The 14,870-nt window shown below is 35.6% G+C and overlaps 1 protein-coding gene across 2 annotated transcripts; it reads left to right on the top strand.

Moving 5' to 3' along the window:
- Nucleotides 1-498: 498 nt before the first annotated feature.
- On the top strand, nt 499-9,472 carry LOC133318023 (cellulose synthase A catalytic subunit 6 [UDP-forming]-like). Of its 2 annotated transcripts, none has more exons than XM_061519951.1 (14): nt 499-843; nt 2,305-2,500; nt 2,586-2,800; nt 2,913-3,015; nt 3,103-3,286; nt 3,594-3,860; nt 4,012-4,357; nt 4,765-4,902; nt 5,877-6,014; nt 6,152-6,364; nt 6,463-6,730; nt 6,827-7,023; nt 7,640-7,990; nt 8,606-9,472. In XM_061519951.1, exons 1-14 carry the CDS (start codon nt 763-765, stop codon nt 9,191-9,193), a joined length of 3,285 nt encoding a protein of 1,094 aa, XP_061375935.1. In that variant the 5' UTR covers nt 499-762; the 3' UTR covers nt 9,194-9,472. The 2 variants fall into 2 exon arrangements, with proteins under 2 accessions (XP_061375935.1, XP_061375936.1); XM_061519952.1 differs by having other exon boundaries at nt 6,463-6,736.
- Nucleotides 9,473-14,870: the final 5,398 nt, after the last annotated feature.

The following is a 14,870-nucleotide window of genomic DNA, read 5'->3' as shown; positions in this document are numbered from 1 at the left end:
TTTTCTATGTTAAACTGCTTACACCCGAAACCCAAACCTTGGACCTTGTCCGAGACAGTGAGTGAGGGTTTTTTAATTTCACACAACAACAACACGTGAACAAAACAAAAACCCTACCCACTCTTCCCCACCACATAAAAAGACTCTTGCCGACGAAAGTTAAAAAATTAAAACACATTTTCGTTTACGTTTTCATTTGCAGTAGAAATATAATACCAACAAACAAAATAGAATAAAAGTTTTCACCAAACTCCGGTGGGGGCAGAGCCCGGCGCCACCACCTTCCACTGGGCCCCACCACCTCACCTCAATCGCTCCGTTCCTTTCACCATTCGAATCTCTCTGTACGTTTTATTTTTATTTATTTATTTTTCTCTCTTTCCCTTTTTTTAATAATAAAATCTCTCTCTCTCTCTCTCTCTCTGTCATTGACTCTCGATCTCTCTGTACCTCCTTCTCTCGTACGCCTTCTCTTTTCCACACAAACGCACATACACTATCTTCTCTCTTCCTTTATCTCTCTAAACTTCGCTTGTGAAGGAATAATAATACAAGCACACCAAAGTCGAGAGCCTTGTTTTTATTTATTTGTTTATTTATTTTTCCTTGATCATTGTCGTTTTGGATCTGTATGTCAGTGCAAAAGTGGATCTTGTTTGTGAGAGAAGCCTCAGAACAAGATTGGTTTTTTATTTTTATTTTTGGTGTTTTTGAGTTGGGGTTTTGCTTGATTTTGAAGACACTCTTCAGGAACTGTGAGTGATGCACACGGGAGGTAGACTCGTTGCTGGTTCTCACAACAGGAATGAGTTTGTGCTCATCAATGCCGACGAAAATGGAAGGGTAAGTCACCATTTGAATAATATCTCTCCTCTGTTTTGATGTTTGCTTTCTCCTTTGCATCTCATTACTTTTTCTGCTTCTGGGTTTGTTGCCAATACAAAAAAAATTGGGTTTTGAACATTGTTTCTGCAGTTAATCTGTGTGTATTTTCTTTTGATCTCCGGTCATTCACGGGGATTTCCCATCTCTTTATTTTAGCTTTTGTGTTTTGTTCACGGTCTGTGGTCTGTGAGGCAAATGCTTGTGCCTTTGGCTTTTCTTCAATGGGAACAAACCCTGAAACAAAATTTTTGTGTTTCGATTGAGTTTCGGTGCTTACCCTGCTCATTTGTCTTTATTCATTCATTGTAGTAGGTGGGGTTAAGAGTTGCACCGTTTTGATAGCTGGCACGCGTATGCTTTACTCCTGTCAATTTTTTTGCATTCAAATATGATATTCCCCCTTAAAACTTGGCCATAAACAAAATTGCTTGCCAGCTTTTGGTTTTTAAAGTTAGAGTGCAAAATACTGGTTTCTCTTGGAATTAAAAGTCAGTTTAAGTTGATTGTGGTCTAGTTTGACCCTTCTGTAATGTCAAGTGCTCTACAATGCATGAAGATTTATGGGAGTTATCTGTATTTTCCGCGTGAAATTTCAAGACTGGTTGACTGGAGAGGGTGAATCAATTTGCATGATTTTGTCATATATCTATGGTGATGTATGATTTACTTACAAAAGATCAATAAGGACTATGAACATGAATTTGCCTTATTCTGTCTTCCTCTCCGGCTCCTCTGTACAATAAAGACAATGCTTGAATTTTTGATCTTTTCATTGGACAACTTTATTAATGCCTAATCTTATTGACAGGTTGTATCATTTAGGAGGAATTCGGCAGCACAGGCATCTAAGATGCTTGGCCATATAGGATTTAGTACTTGGTTTGGCATCTTAGATGCCTAAACATGTATGATGTATTTGTTTGGTTTCACTTGACAAGTTTGGAGTAACTATGAATTCTCAAATACACAATTTTCCTATATCAGTAATTAACATGTATTAATGATAAATTTTCTTGATAATATATATGAAAATTAATTTTTAATAATTTCAAAATTCATGTGGGGATAAAATTAGTAAGCATATACATTTATATAAAAGACAGGAATTGATAAGGGGATAGTGTTTGTAGATTCATGAATCATGGTTAAGCCACAGGATCAGGCGCATTACATTGCTATGGGTTTGCAAGAGCATCACATGCCCCCTCACTTTTAGCATATTAGTTGAACAGTAGACATTGAGATGCCTAAGGACTACGGTAATGTCATAACCACAAACCGAACGTGGGCATTGTCCTGATATCAAGTGGCAGGGTCATGCATGCGCGTCAAATGCTTCTTTTAGTTTTCTGAAAAAATTGTGCCCTTAAAAACTTTACATTGCAATTAAACTTACATTTTTTGGTTAATTCTTGTCAGATTAAGTCTGTCCAAGAGTTGAGTGGACAGATATGTCAGATTTGTGGGGATGAGATAGAGATTATAAAGGATGGGGAGCCCTTTGTTGCTTGCAATGAGTGTGCTTTCCCTGTTTGTCGACCGTGCTATGAGTATGAGCGACGAGAGGGGAATCAGGCATGTCCACAGTGTAAGACCAGATACAAACGTATTGAAGGTAAAATTATTTCTATATTATTCTCTCTGACATTTGTAACTTAACTCTACTGTTGGAATACACTAAGCAATAAATGAAATTTCAGGTAGTCCAAGGGTTGAAGGTGATGAAGATGAGGATGATATTGATGACTTAGACAATGAGTTTGGTTATGGACATCCTGATGCTTTTGGCCTTCAGCCAACTTCAGATTCAATGCTTTCTGGACGTGGTTATAATTCTAATATATCTGGTACAAATTTGGATCATGACACGTCTCCTCTCAATTCTGAAATCCCACTCTTGACTTACGGGGAGGAGGTATATTTTCAAATTGTCCTTTTGAAGTGTTTGTGATTTTCTTTTAGTTCAATGTGCATTACTGCATACTAGCGACAACAATTCTTATGTGGTACTGTTTTATTTTTTTTAGGATCCTGAGATATCATCTGATCAACATGCTCTAATTGTTCCCCCATACATGAATAATGTAAACAGAGCTCATCCCACACCATATACTGATCCTTCTATTACATGTAAGCCTTGGACAACTGTTTTATTCTGCATTTCTACATTTCATATTATATGTTTATATTGTCACCCTGGTGCTTCTGTTGTCATAGTGCAACCCAGGCCTATGGTTCCAGAGAAAGATATTGCAGTGTATGGGTATGGAAGTGTGGCTTGGAAAGACCGGATGGAAGACTGGAAGAGAAAGCAGAATGACAAACTTGAGTTGGTGAAGCATGAAGGGAATAACAATGGTGGAAATTTTGGTGATGAGTTGGAAGACCCTGATTTACCCATGTAGGTCTCATACTCTTGATCCATTTTATTTTCGTAAGTTATACTTGTGCTCCATGATTGGAGTGGAAACTGAAGAGTGCTTCACTGCTTCTGGATAATATCGAGGCCAAACCATTTTTAAGAAGTTGTTGGAGCATACATGCCTATCTTCTTGCTGAGCAATCTATCATTGTTTTGTTAGTTGTAAGGTGCTGCAGTATGGTTGTGTAAAAGTTTAGGTAGAATGGATTTTTATTTTTCTAATTTTTGCTGTATATTTTTATTTTGTTTAATTTTAAACATTTTTTTACTCAATATACCCTTTCAGGATGGATGAAGGCAGGCAGCCACTTTCACGGAAGATGCCTATCTCATCAAGCAAGATAAATCCATACAGAATGATTATAATACTCCGCCTTGTAGTTCTTGGGCTTTTCTTTCATTATAGAATTCTCCACCCAGTTAATGATGCATATTGGTTGTGGTTGATATCGGTCATCTGTGAAATATGGTTTGCTGTATCATGGATAATGGATCAGTTTCCAAAATGGTACCCAATAGTGCGAGAAACATACCTTGATCGTCTGTCACTGAGGTAATTGAGGCTACAACATCTGATGCTTTTTGTTTCATGATTTTTTTTGTCCTTGCTCAATACTATGTTTAATATCAATATATTGTATTATATTTTTCATACCCACATTCCTAGAGTGTTGCCTCAATATTTACTTCTTACATGGCTGCAGGTATGAAAAAGAAGGGAAGCCATCTGAATTGTCCAGTGTAGACATCTTTGTCAGTACTGTTGATCCCATGAAAGAACCTCCGCTGATTACAGCAAACACTGTTCTATCTATCCTTGCTGTTGATTATCCAGTTGATAAAGTTGCATGCTATGTCTCAGATGATGGTGCTGCCATGCTTACTTTTGAGGCACTTTCTGAGACATCTGAATTTGCTAGGAGATGGGTGCCATTTGCTAAAAAGTATAATATTGAGCCTCGTGCTCCAGAATGGTATTTCAGTCAGAAGATTGATTATCTGAAAAATAAAGTACATCCAGCATTTGTCAGGGAAAGGAGAGCAATGAAGGTTTTAAAATTTTGTCTGTTTGCACTTTTTTCTTTATATAGACCTAATTAAGTTTTTAGTCCCAATAATTTTTACTGTCATAATTTTAGTCCGTACTTTTCAATTTGTTCATTTTAGTGTGTCTATTTACGAATTACATCCAATGTTATCCATGTAGTAAACCTTCATCCAAATCGTTTTGTAAAATGGTGACATGTGACATTGAAACTATTTCATCAATAACCATTTTGAGTCTTTTGACATATTACCATTTAACAAATGATTTGAATAGGAAATCACACTAAGGACATCATTGAATGCAATTTGTAAATTCAAGTAGACTATATATAACTTCTTGCACTCAAGGTTGCAAACAGTAGTAAAATATTTGAAACTACTAATGCACTTTATTCCTTTGGCTGTTACAGAGAGATTATGAGGAATTTAAGGTGAGGATAAACAGTTTGGTGGCAACTGCACAAAAGGTTCCTGAGGATGGATGGACAATGCAGGATGGGACTCCATGGCCTGGAAATAATGTGAGGGATCATCCTGGCATGATTCAAGTAAGATTTTATCTGTTAAACAGATACCAAAAATGGTTTATTTTATTTTAGTTTTGGGTGCTAGGCATCTAGTGAGTTGTTGAGGATATGGATCCTCTAAAGAGCAGGGTTGATAAACATTGATGAAAAAAATTGGTACTGTATAATTTCATAAATACAAGATATTGGATAACAAAGCACAATAATGCGGAAAGGTTGCACTTTTAGAGGTTCTATATCCACATGTTTTACATTTTTCTTTCTATGGTTTTTATTTTAATCATAATGAGTATATTTCTAAGAAGGTTCTATGAGACATCTGGTGGTTGTTAATACTTGTTTACTTGGTTGACATGGAAAATTATTTACAGTTTATAATAGAAATATTCAAGCATTCATGCTTGCAAGTGGACTTGCTAAATTCACCTTAATGCTATGTGTTACGGACCTTCTACTCAGATTACTAAAATAAGGACATTAATAGAGATCCTTGGCCTGAATAATCAGGTTTTTATATATTTTTCCAGAGACAATTACCACTGATACAGTAATTCAGAGACAAATTACAAGAAGGAAGGAAATACAATGAACTGAAAAATACAATGAACTGAAAAATACAATTAACAGTAAAAGGAAATGCAGTAAAAATAATGTGAGACAATTCTAGAGGTCTCACTCTCTCCCAATATCCAAAAGGATCCCAATACTTCCCAAAGATTCCTGATCTCCTCGATAATGCTGAACCCCTCATCTAAATAGATCCAACTCACCCAACGTGACCCCATGCCATCCAATGTGACTTACTCCTAACAACTTTTGCTGACTTAGCATTATGCAATATTCCTCTGCTTCTCTTTCTTCTATGCACACTTCTAAACCGTTTGCTGACTAGGATAGAATCGTATCACTATGACTGGAGGATTTGGATTCTAGTAGTCACATTGCAGTGACCTTTGAAGTTGGAAGTTATTACTTACCTTTATTTTGTTTTACAGGTCTTACTTGGTCAGGATGGTCTTCAGGATGGTGTTCGTGATATTGAAGGAAATGAGTTACCTCGCTTAGTTTATGTTTCTCGTGAAAAGCGACCAGGCTTTGATCACCACAAAAAGGCTGGGGCAATGAATTCTCTGGTAAGTCTCAAGTTACTTTTATTTTGGTTCAGATTCAAGTCAACTGATTATTCAGTGTTTTTGGTTCAGATTCAAGTCAACCGATTATTCAGTGTTCTCTATGTTTTGTGCAATAATGATGTAATAATGTTTTGAAGGTACGGGTGTCTGCAATTATCTCAAATGCGCCTTATCTTCTGAATGTTGATTGTGATCACTACATTAACAATAGCAAGGCACTTAGAGAAGCCATGTGTTTCATGATGGACCCTCAAGATGGGAAAAAAATATGCTATGTGCAATTTCCTCAAAGATTTGATGGGATTGATCGCCATGATAGATACTCAAACCGGAATGTTGTATTCTTTGATGTAAGTCCTTTGTTTCGCATTGCTTTGTTTGTATGGATTTTTTCTTCTTGCGTTTTATTATGACTAGTGCAAAGTGCTAACTCCCAAATTGAAAACAGATCAACATGAAAGGGCTAGATGGAATACAAGGACCGATTTATGTCGGAACTGGATGTGTTTTTAGAAGGCAAGCACTCTATGGATATGATGCACCTGCCAAGAAGAAGCCCCCAAGCAAAACCTGTAACTGTTTGCCGAAATGGTGCTGCTGCCTATGTTGTGGCTCTCGAAAGAAGAAAAATGCGAACTCCAAGAAGGAGAAAAAGGTGAAGCATAGGGAAGCATCAAAGCAGATACACGCACTTGAAAATATTGAGGGCATTGAAGGTGAAAGTCTTCGATCATGCAGCTGTCCTTACAAATTTAAACACTTTTCACGTAAGAAAATTCCTGGATAGTAACACAATATATATTCTGTTGCAGGATCCAATACAGAGAAGTCATCCAATTTGACTCAAATAAAGTTGGAGAAGAGGTTTGGGCAGTCTCCTGTGTTTGTAGCCTCCTCTCTTTTGGAAAACGGGGGAGTTCCCCCGGATGTGAGTCCTGCATCACTTTTAAAAGAAGCCATACAAGTCATCAGCTGCGGTTATGAAGACAAAACTGAATGGGGAAAAGAAGTAAGTACTGAAGAAAGAGACTCTGATTTTAATTTTTGAAAAACAATATAGTACTTGTAAAGAACCAATTCAACCCAAAACTTTAAATGGTTTATATTTTTCTCTAACACATCTCCTCACGTAAGAAAGAGCCCTTTGGGCTTGAAATGTGGATATTGCATAGGCTTAATTTTTTTTTTTTTTTACCTTATTACCTTATGCTTATTTAATTCCACAAGTGGGAGGCGGTGAAGATTGAACTTGCGACCTTATGGTCACTTAAACTCTGATACCATGTAAAAGAACCAATTCAACCCAAAGCCTTAAGCTTTGGGTTGATGTGGTTTTTTACATACATACATACATAGAGAGAGAGAGAGAGAGAGAGAGAGAGAGAGCCCCTTGTATCAATGATATAATTCAGAATATACACAATCTATTCAATGTCTTCTCCTCTCTATTTCTCTCTCTCTCTCTCAAATTCTAATAGTACTCACATTGTATCAGTGATATAATTCAGAATATACACAATCGATTCAATGGCTTCTCCTCTCTATTTCTCTCTCTCTCTCTCTCAAATTCTAATATAGTACTCACATTTCTTCCTTGTTATGCTCTTATTTTGGCTTATTACCAGGTTGGGTGGATATATGGTTCTGTGACAGAGGATATCTTGACTGGATTTAAAATGCATTGCCATGGTTGGCGGTCTGTGTATTGCATCCCTAAGCGGCCTGCATTTAAGGGGTCAGCACCTATCAATCTTTCAGATCGTCTGCACCAGGTTCTTCGGTGGGCCCTTGGATCGGTTGAGATTTTTTTTAGCAGACATTGTCCAATCTGGTATGGCTATGGTGGCGGGTTGAAGTTTTTGGAACGATTTTCGTACATAAATTCGGTTGTATATCCTTTGACTTCCGTCCCATTGCTCGTCTACTGTACTTTACCAGCTATATGTCTTCTCACTGGAAAATTTATCGTGCCTGAGGTATGCTTGTGTGGATCATCTATTAAGTTTGTGTCTACAAAAATAAATCTCTTTGAATTCCCCCTTGGCTAAGGAATTAAGAAACAAGTGATTGTTGTGCTTGATTTTGTTTAGATTTGTTTCTGACATATCAAACATATTTGTGAATTTGAGTTTTATTTACTATCTGAAGGGTTGTAGTTTTTGGTTAGCTTTTTTCCCGTCCCTGGTCTCCAGGACGAATAATATTTATTGTACTTAGAAACTATTGAAAATGGTTTTGGAACAATTATATACTGCAAAGTTAGCCCCATTGCAGTGTCTTTGGCTACTTTTAAATACTTCTATTTCTTTTCTTTGTTTTCCCTAAGGATTTTGAAGGCACATGGATAGCACTTATTATTCAACCTGATTTCTCAAGCATGAAAGTATTATATGTTTTTTGGATTTTCAATTTATTAAATGCTTGTACTTTTCACTTAGTAGTTTCTATTTTTTATTTCTTAACAGGTACATGTTAACGGAACCCATTTTTAAAATGACATTGCATGTTACTGTGGCATTCTGGATTTTTACTGAAATAATAAGCCAAAAGTGTAGGAATGGTTTTTAACATGTATTTTCCTTAATGTGCAGATTAGCAACTATGCAAGTCTTGTGTTCATGGCCCTCTTCATATCCATTGCAGCAACTGGTATCCTTGAGATGCAGTGGGGTGGTGTTGCTATCGATGATTGGTGGAGGAATGAACAGTTTTGGGTGATTGGAGGTGTTTCTTCACACCTTTTTGCCCTTTTTCAGGGTTTACTGAAGGTTTTGGCTGGTGTTGACACAAATTTCACCGTTACCTCGAAAGCAGCTGATGATGGAGAATTCTCAGAGCTCTATATCTTCAAGTGGACATCACTGTTGATTCCTCCAACTACACTATTAATCATGAATATTGTTGGAGTTGTGGTTGGGGTCTCAGATGCCATCAACAATGGGTATGACTCATGGGGTCCTCTCTTTGGTAGATTGTTCTTTGCCCTGTGGGTTATCCTTCATCTTTACCCATTCCTCAAGGGGTTACTTGGTAAACAAGATAGGATGCCCACCATCGTTTTGGTTTGGTCAATCCTTTTGGCTTCAATCTTGACTCTCATGTGGGTTCGAATCAATCCATTTGTGTCAAAAGATGGTCCTGTGTTGGAAATTTGTGGATTGAATTGTGATGATTCATGAGGTGGTGGAGTTTTCTCAGCTACACTTGGTTGCATCGTGTAAGAAGCAACTCATTGGATACGGCTCTATTAGCAATGTTGCACGAATTTTTGGATGGATATTGTATTTTTGGGGTGTGTAGATAAAGAGGAAAACGTGGGGGAGAGCTGAACACTGGGTTTTTCATTTATTCTTTCATTACATTTCTGTGTCTCTTAAGTGCCATTCTTTTTGTTTTTTTTGTTTTTTTTGTTTTTTAATGTATTCTTATAAAGAGCTTTCAATGATAAAATTATTCCCTCCTCAAAGTGAGGGATCCGCAGAGTGTCAAGAATTAGTCGTCAAGTCTTTTTAAGTTATCGTTCATGCTAAAAGCTTTGAACCTTTGGAACATGGGCATGTAACTTTCTCATATGTAATACCAACAATTATGGATATTCTTGGTCCTGAGGTGTTCTTTTTTTATGTATCGCCCAGACTTTTGGGTTACACTAGAAACTTGAGACAACATATATATGGTATTTTTGGCCTTTGACACTGAATTGCTTCCTTTCTTATGTTATTGTCTTTCACTGTTAAGACTACCTCGTTAGTTGTCATGTTCACCAACACTAGTACGGTTGTTGATCTAGGCAATTAAAATATAAATAAATAAATTCGGATGTGAGTGGAATGTTCTTGCAGTAAATAGAATGAGCTTTTTAAAAGATATAGGTCGAGTTGAAAGTCGGTCATAGTTCTGATTTATTTATCCTTGGACCCTTAAGACTAGTACATAGCAACAAACTGATCAAGTAATGCAATGCAATATACCTCTTACTTGAACAAGTTATCCTCAACAGGCATAGACCGTTTGTGTTGTGGCCTTTTTGGCTTTTGCTCATCTTTAATACTATGCTTTTATTTTATTTTAGGGAAATTATTTTCTTACGTGACATAGGATAAAACTTATCTCCTATAGACACATATAGAGGAGAGAGGAAAGAGAATATATGAGAGATAAAAAATATAAATGAGTCCCATCTCTTTATATGTGAGTCTAGGAGATAAGTTTTATCTTATGTAATTTTCTTTATTTTAATAGATAAAAGTTTAGATGAGGGAAAGACATTCCTATACAATACTAAGAAATTAAGTATTTTAGATGGGATTATATATTGCCAACTATAGACCAAGGGAAATAAAGATGAAGGAAAATAAGGGTTGACGGTGAGATTATATATTGCCCACAAAAGAGGAAAACATGTACATCGAATCTAAATCATGCTAAGGCGAAAGCTAAACCAAGTATGTTAACCTTCGTTGGCTAATATTATGCTTTTCTAGTCTCCCATTCTCTCGATGGAACATTCCTATTCGCTCAACACTTCAACAATAGAAACAATGACAAACACGAAAAGGAGGAAAACAAAGAAGAATCTATGCGCTTAAATAATTTTTCTTCCCACCCAAGCACACTGAGAGATGGAGAGTTAAGGGTAGGCAAAAAAGTCTTAAAAAAAAAATTCAACTTGGTCATCAATTACTCCTAAAAGAAATTTGATATCACTTATGGTTCTTGAGCACAAGAAAACAGTTCTAACCTGTTGGGATTTTTTTAGGGTAAGAGGGAAGTAGGGAGTTGAGAGGTTAGCAGAGAAAAGAGGAGAGAAGGAATTGTCCAAAATTTCCAAGATTTTCTCATTGCCTCCAAATTCTATATAGAGCCAAAGTCTTCACAGAATTACAACTCAGATTGAAATAAAGCAAGAGATCAGAAATTATGAAATCAAATTTACTGAAACAAAATTATGAAATCAAATAACATACGGATTGAAGAGATAATTTCACTAAGCTCGAGCTAGGAAATAATTTTAGTCTGTGTGGACATATGGGCTTGTCATGCTTTGGACCGTGGACACATATTGGGCCACTTCATGGCCACACCGCTTTCCATTTTTAATTATAATTAGAAATTAGATAACCTAATTTCATATTATTTGCAATTTATTTTGTTGTAAGGGAAATTAATGTATCTGATTTAAAAAGAAAAAAGAAAAAGATTAACGTGTTTGACTATGGAGTATTCATGTTGGTGATTGCTTAATTACTTTGCCGGTTATGCCAAGGAAAATAATAATGGAAAAGAAAAGAAAGTGCCAAAATGATTTGCTCACAATGAAACTTCTCTTTTTTAGTGAATAGGGAGGGGATCACAATGAGACTTCTGGTTTTAAATTAATAAAACCGCCTTTCCAATCCTTCAAAACATAGACAGGAAGAAACTCTGAAATTATTAGTGATTTATGTTCCCACTCTGACCTATAACCCCCTTTATGTTGCTTTGTCTGAAGTCAATTCAAACTTCGAAGCGATTTTGCAATACTAAATGAGGAAAAATATGAATTTTGTTTTTGACTAGTCAAACTAAATAATCTTTATTCTTATGGTAATCCGGTAAAAGAAATACCTTTGGAAAATAAAAGAAAAACATTGAACACAAATTGGTCTGCTTGGAAGTTTCAAATTGTCTAAACGACGTGATTCACACACACACACACATATGTTAAGTAACATTTTATAGATTTTATTGTTGGATTATAATTAATTAATTTATTTTTTATATACTCATATTCTAATTATGTTACCTTAAAAAATATTAAGCATATCAATTTACATATGTAGATATGTGGTATCGGCATTAACATTTAATTAATTTAATTGAAAGTTTGCTACTATACTGATAAGTTTATATATATATATATATATATATATATATATATATATATATATAAAAGATTATTTGACACTAGTGTCAAATTTAAAGTTTGACACCTCATCTAAGAGCCGTTAGATAAAAAGGATCATATCTCATATATATATATATATAACCGTTTGATTTGTAAGCATGTGACACAATTGATATTTTTTGATCTAAGGGCTTTCAGATGAGATGTCAAACCTTAAATTTGACACCGATGTCAAATGATCCTATCCCATATATATATATATATATATATATATATATATATATATATATATATATATATATATATATATTTCATAGTTCAAACCAAGATTTCATTTTTTATTTTAATCTTAATATTCAATAAAATCATACTATGATTTCATTTCTAAATTTTGTCTCTCGAATTGTGTCATTCTTGCTTAAGATTTTAAGTTTTAATTTTAAGATTTACTATCTAAAATCTGTTAGAGAAATATAATATAAAATTATTAATATAACATTCACCTAATAACATAAATTTTATGTTGAAATGTGTTCAGTATGAACATTAGGTTAAATCGGTTCGGTAGTGCTTATAGTTGATCTGAACTTAATATCTCTTGAACTTTATCTTCCTCTTTATATATGTTCTATTAACGGTTATTATTAATGGATATGGGACAGTTATTAACTTGGCAGTTATAATGATCGTGGTCTTGTCATCATATAATAGGAGAGAATAGTGGATTGCCTGGGCTCCAATTCTGTGTTCTGAGAAAGGCTACGGGCTTATTTTATCTGGGTAATGATACATGGGCTTCCAGGTTATGTCTACGTAGGCCCATCTGAGTTATAAATTCGGAACATTAAGGCCCCAAACTCGGAGTATTATTCAAGAAATACTCTGAGTTGCCAATATGAGTTTGTCTTATCTTTATAACTCGAATCTACCGAGCAATCCTATCATTTATAAATTGAATCCACCAAGCAGTCCTATCATTAAATGCTACTTGTTATTATACGTTACATATGCCACATGTCCTCTTTTGTATGATCTTGGTTTTATCAAACGACGCGATATGACATTCTTTCAATCATTTCTAAATTTCAAAATTCGAAACGACAATACTTAAACTTACAATGCACGTTTTTTAATTTGAACTTCCCCTCTCTCTCGCCTCTTTATTCTTCTCCTTTTTTCTCTTCGTTTCCTCTTCTTGTTCTTTCTTTTCTTCTATCAATGCTTCTCATTTTCATTTTCGGCGAAGCATCCTTTCCAGTTTCAAGAATCGTTTCACTCTATAACAGGTAAGTTCACTCACTTTCCTATACTCATTCTTTAGTCTCTATTTGTAAACTTGTTGGTTGTCTTGTATTCTCCATTACTGCTGTGAGTATTTTCGATATAATGAACCCTTAAAGTACATTAAATGATATCTTGAATAAAGAAGACATTTTAGATCAATCAGATACCTTCACTTTGCGAGAAAACTATGCTCCTTTTACTAAGAGTTTTAGCTCTCATAGAGCCCCCATGTTCCCTTTGCCAGGTTCAAGACGAATTGGAATATCTTGCATCCTCAGCCAACTTCTGATGCTACATTATCTTTTAATTCAGTTTTCGAGTTAGAGTCTAATTGTGCCTTTCCTTCCAAGAACATGCTGAAGAATCGCACTCACCACTTGCTTCCTGCTTCTCGTTTTGCTCTTCCGCCTAACTTGGCGAGCTTAGAATGGGTTGACGAAGAGGCTTTAGGACTTCGTTCATCTTATGAAAATGACTCGACTGCCTTGCAGTCTGTATTAGACTCATTACCTCTGTCTCATGACCCAATAATTACTTCTTTCCGGGTTGAATCCCTGGCGAGAACGAAAGAATTTGTTCTCCCTGAGGGCATGGTGATGATGTTTTCTTCTTTGTGTATAAGTGTTTATTCTCAGAACTTAAAATCCTACTACCTTTTACCGACTTCCAAATGGAAGTTCTGCATTATCTTGATGTTGCCCCTTCTCAACTTCATCCTAACATATGGTATTTTCAAAAAAATTTGAACTAATTTGCCGGGCTTATGAGTTCACCTATGCCCGGGTATTTTTCTGTCTTTTTGTGGTGTTTCGCAACGCCATTGAAAAAACGAGTACCTGTTACAATTGGGTTTCTTTAAAAGGTTGCCCTGGATTGAAATGTTGTACCATATTTAAAGATAACTAGAAATTTTTTAAGGAAGATTACTTCAAAATTTGCACTCCTTGAGCTCTCCCTTCTATTCCATCTGCTTCTTCCTCCTCTTCTCAAAATGCAGCACTTTCAGCCTTCTTTTTGGATCTAGATGGACTTCCTCAATTCCTTTTATCTTGGAATCGAACTCATTATACTCCTTCAGCTCACATATTCCTATATAATCCGAAGAATTTATCGGATAACGAACTCGAAACTTATGGTTGGTTTAAAAGCTTTGCTCTTCAATTGACAAAAGAAAACGCCTCCATTGCTCCTCGACCAATTCTAGAAAATAGGTATTCATTGAAATGGGTTCAAAGAAAATTTAGTAAGTAAATATTAATATACTGTCTAAAGAAAGTTTATTGGTAATTTCTAACTCTCCTCTATCGTTCAGATAAAACAATGGATCCACGCTTTTTTGCTTGGATGAAGAAAAGTGCTAACGTTAAAAGGACTACTGTAGAAACTCCTTCTGTTTCTTTGAAAAGAACTCTCCTTCCACCACTCCTTCCACCATTCCGGCTACATCTGCTATGAGTTTTGCCCCCATAGATGCTGTCCTAATTGATGTGGATACCCAAGTTGATTCTGGCGACATCCGCTAAGGAAAACTTGTCCGATTAACTGAATCGAAAAAAGGAAAAAGCACTGCTGTTGACAAATCTCTGAGGCCGCCAACGTCTCTTGGCCTTCCACAGACTTTGGCTCCCAATCTTTTTGATAAGTTAAAACCTTATTTTTCTGCAGGTCTTCGAGATAAATGATAT

The sequence above is a fragment of the Gastrolobium bilobum genome, unplaced genomic scaffold (assembly GCF_033153095.1).
Source record: "Gastrolobium bilobum isolate Gb01-03AN ecotype WA unplaced genomic scaffold, APGP_CSIRO_Gbil_v1 utg341464, whole genome shotgun sequence".
Classification (NCBI taxonomy): domain Eukaryota; kingdom Viridiplantae; phylum Streptophyta; class Magnoliopsida; order Fabales; family Fabaceae; genus Gastrolobium; species Gastrolobium bilobum.
This window is presented reverse-complemented; position numbering and strand designations above follow the sequence as displayed.

Bases quoted from the DNA above. Each gene is read 5' to 3' on its own strand.
- LOC133318023 (XM_061519952.1), top strand. From the start codon at position 763: ATGCACACGGGAGGTAGACTCGTTGCTGGTTCTCACAACAGGAATGAG. The intron at 3,016-3,102 runs GTAAGCCTTGGA...CTGTTGTCATAG, and splicing joins TACTGATCCTTCTATTACAT to TGCAACCCAGGCCTATGGTT. The intron at 7,991-8,605 runs GTATGCTTGTGT...CTTAATGTGCAG, and splicing joins GAAAATTTATCGTGCCTGAG to ATTAGCAACTATGCAAGTCT.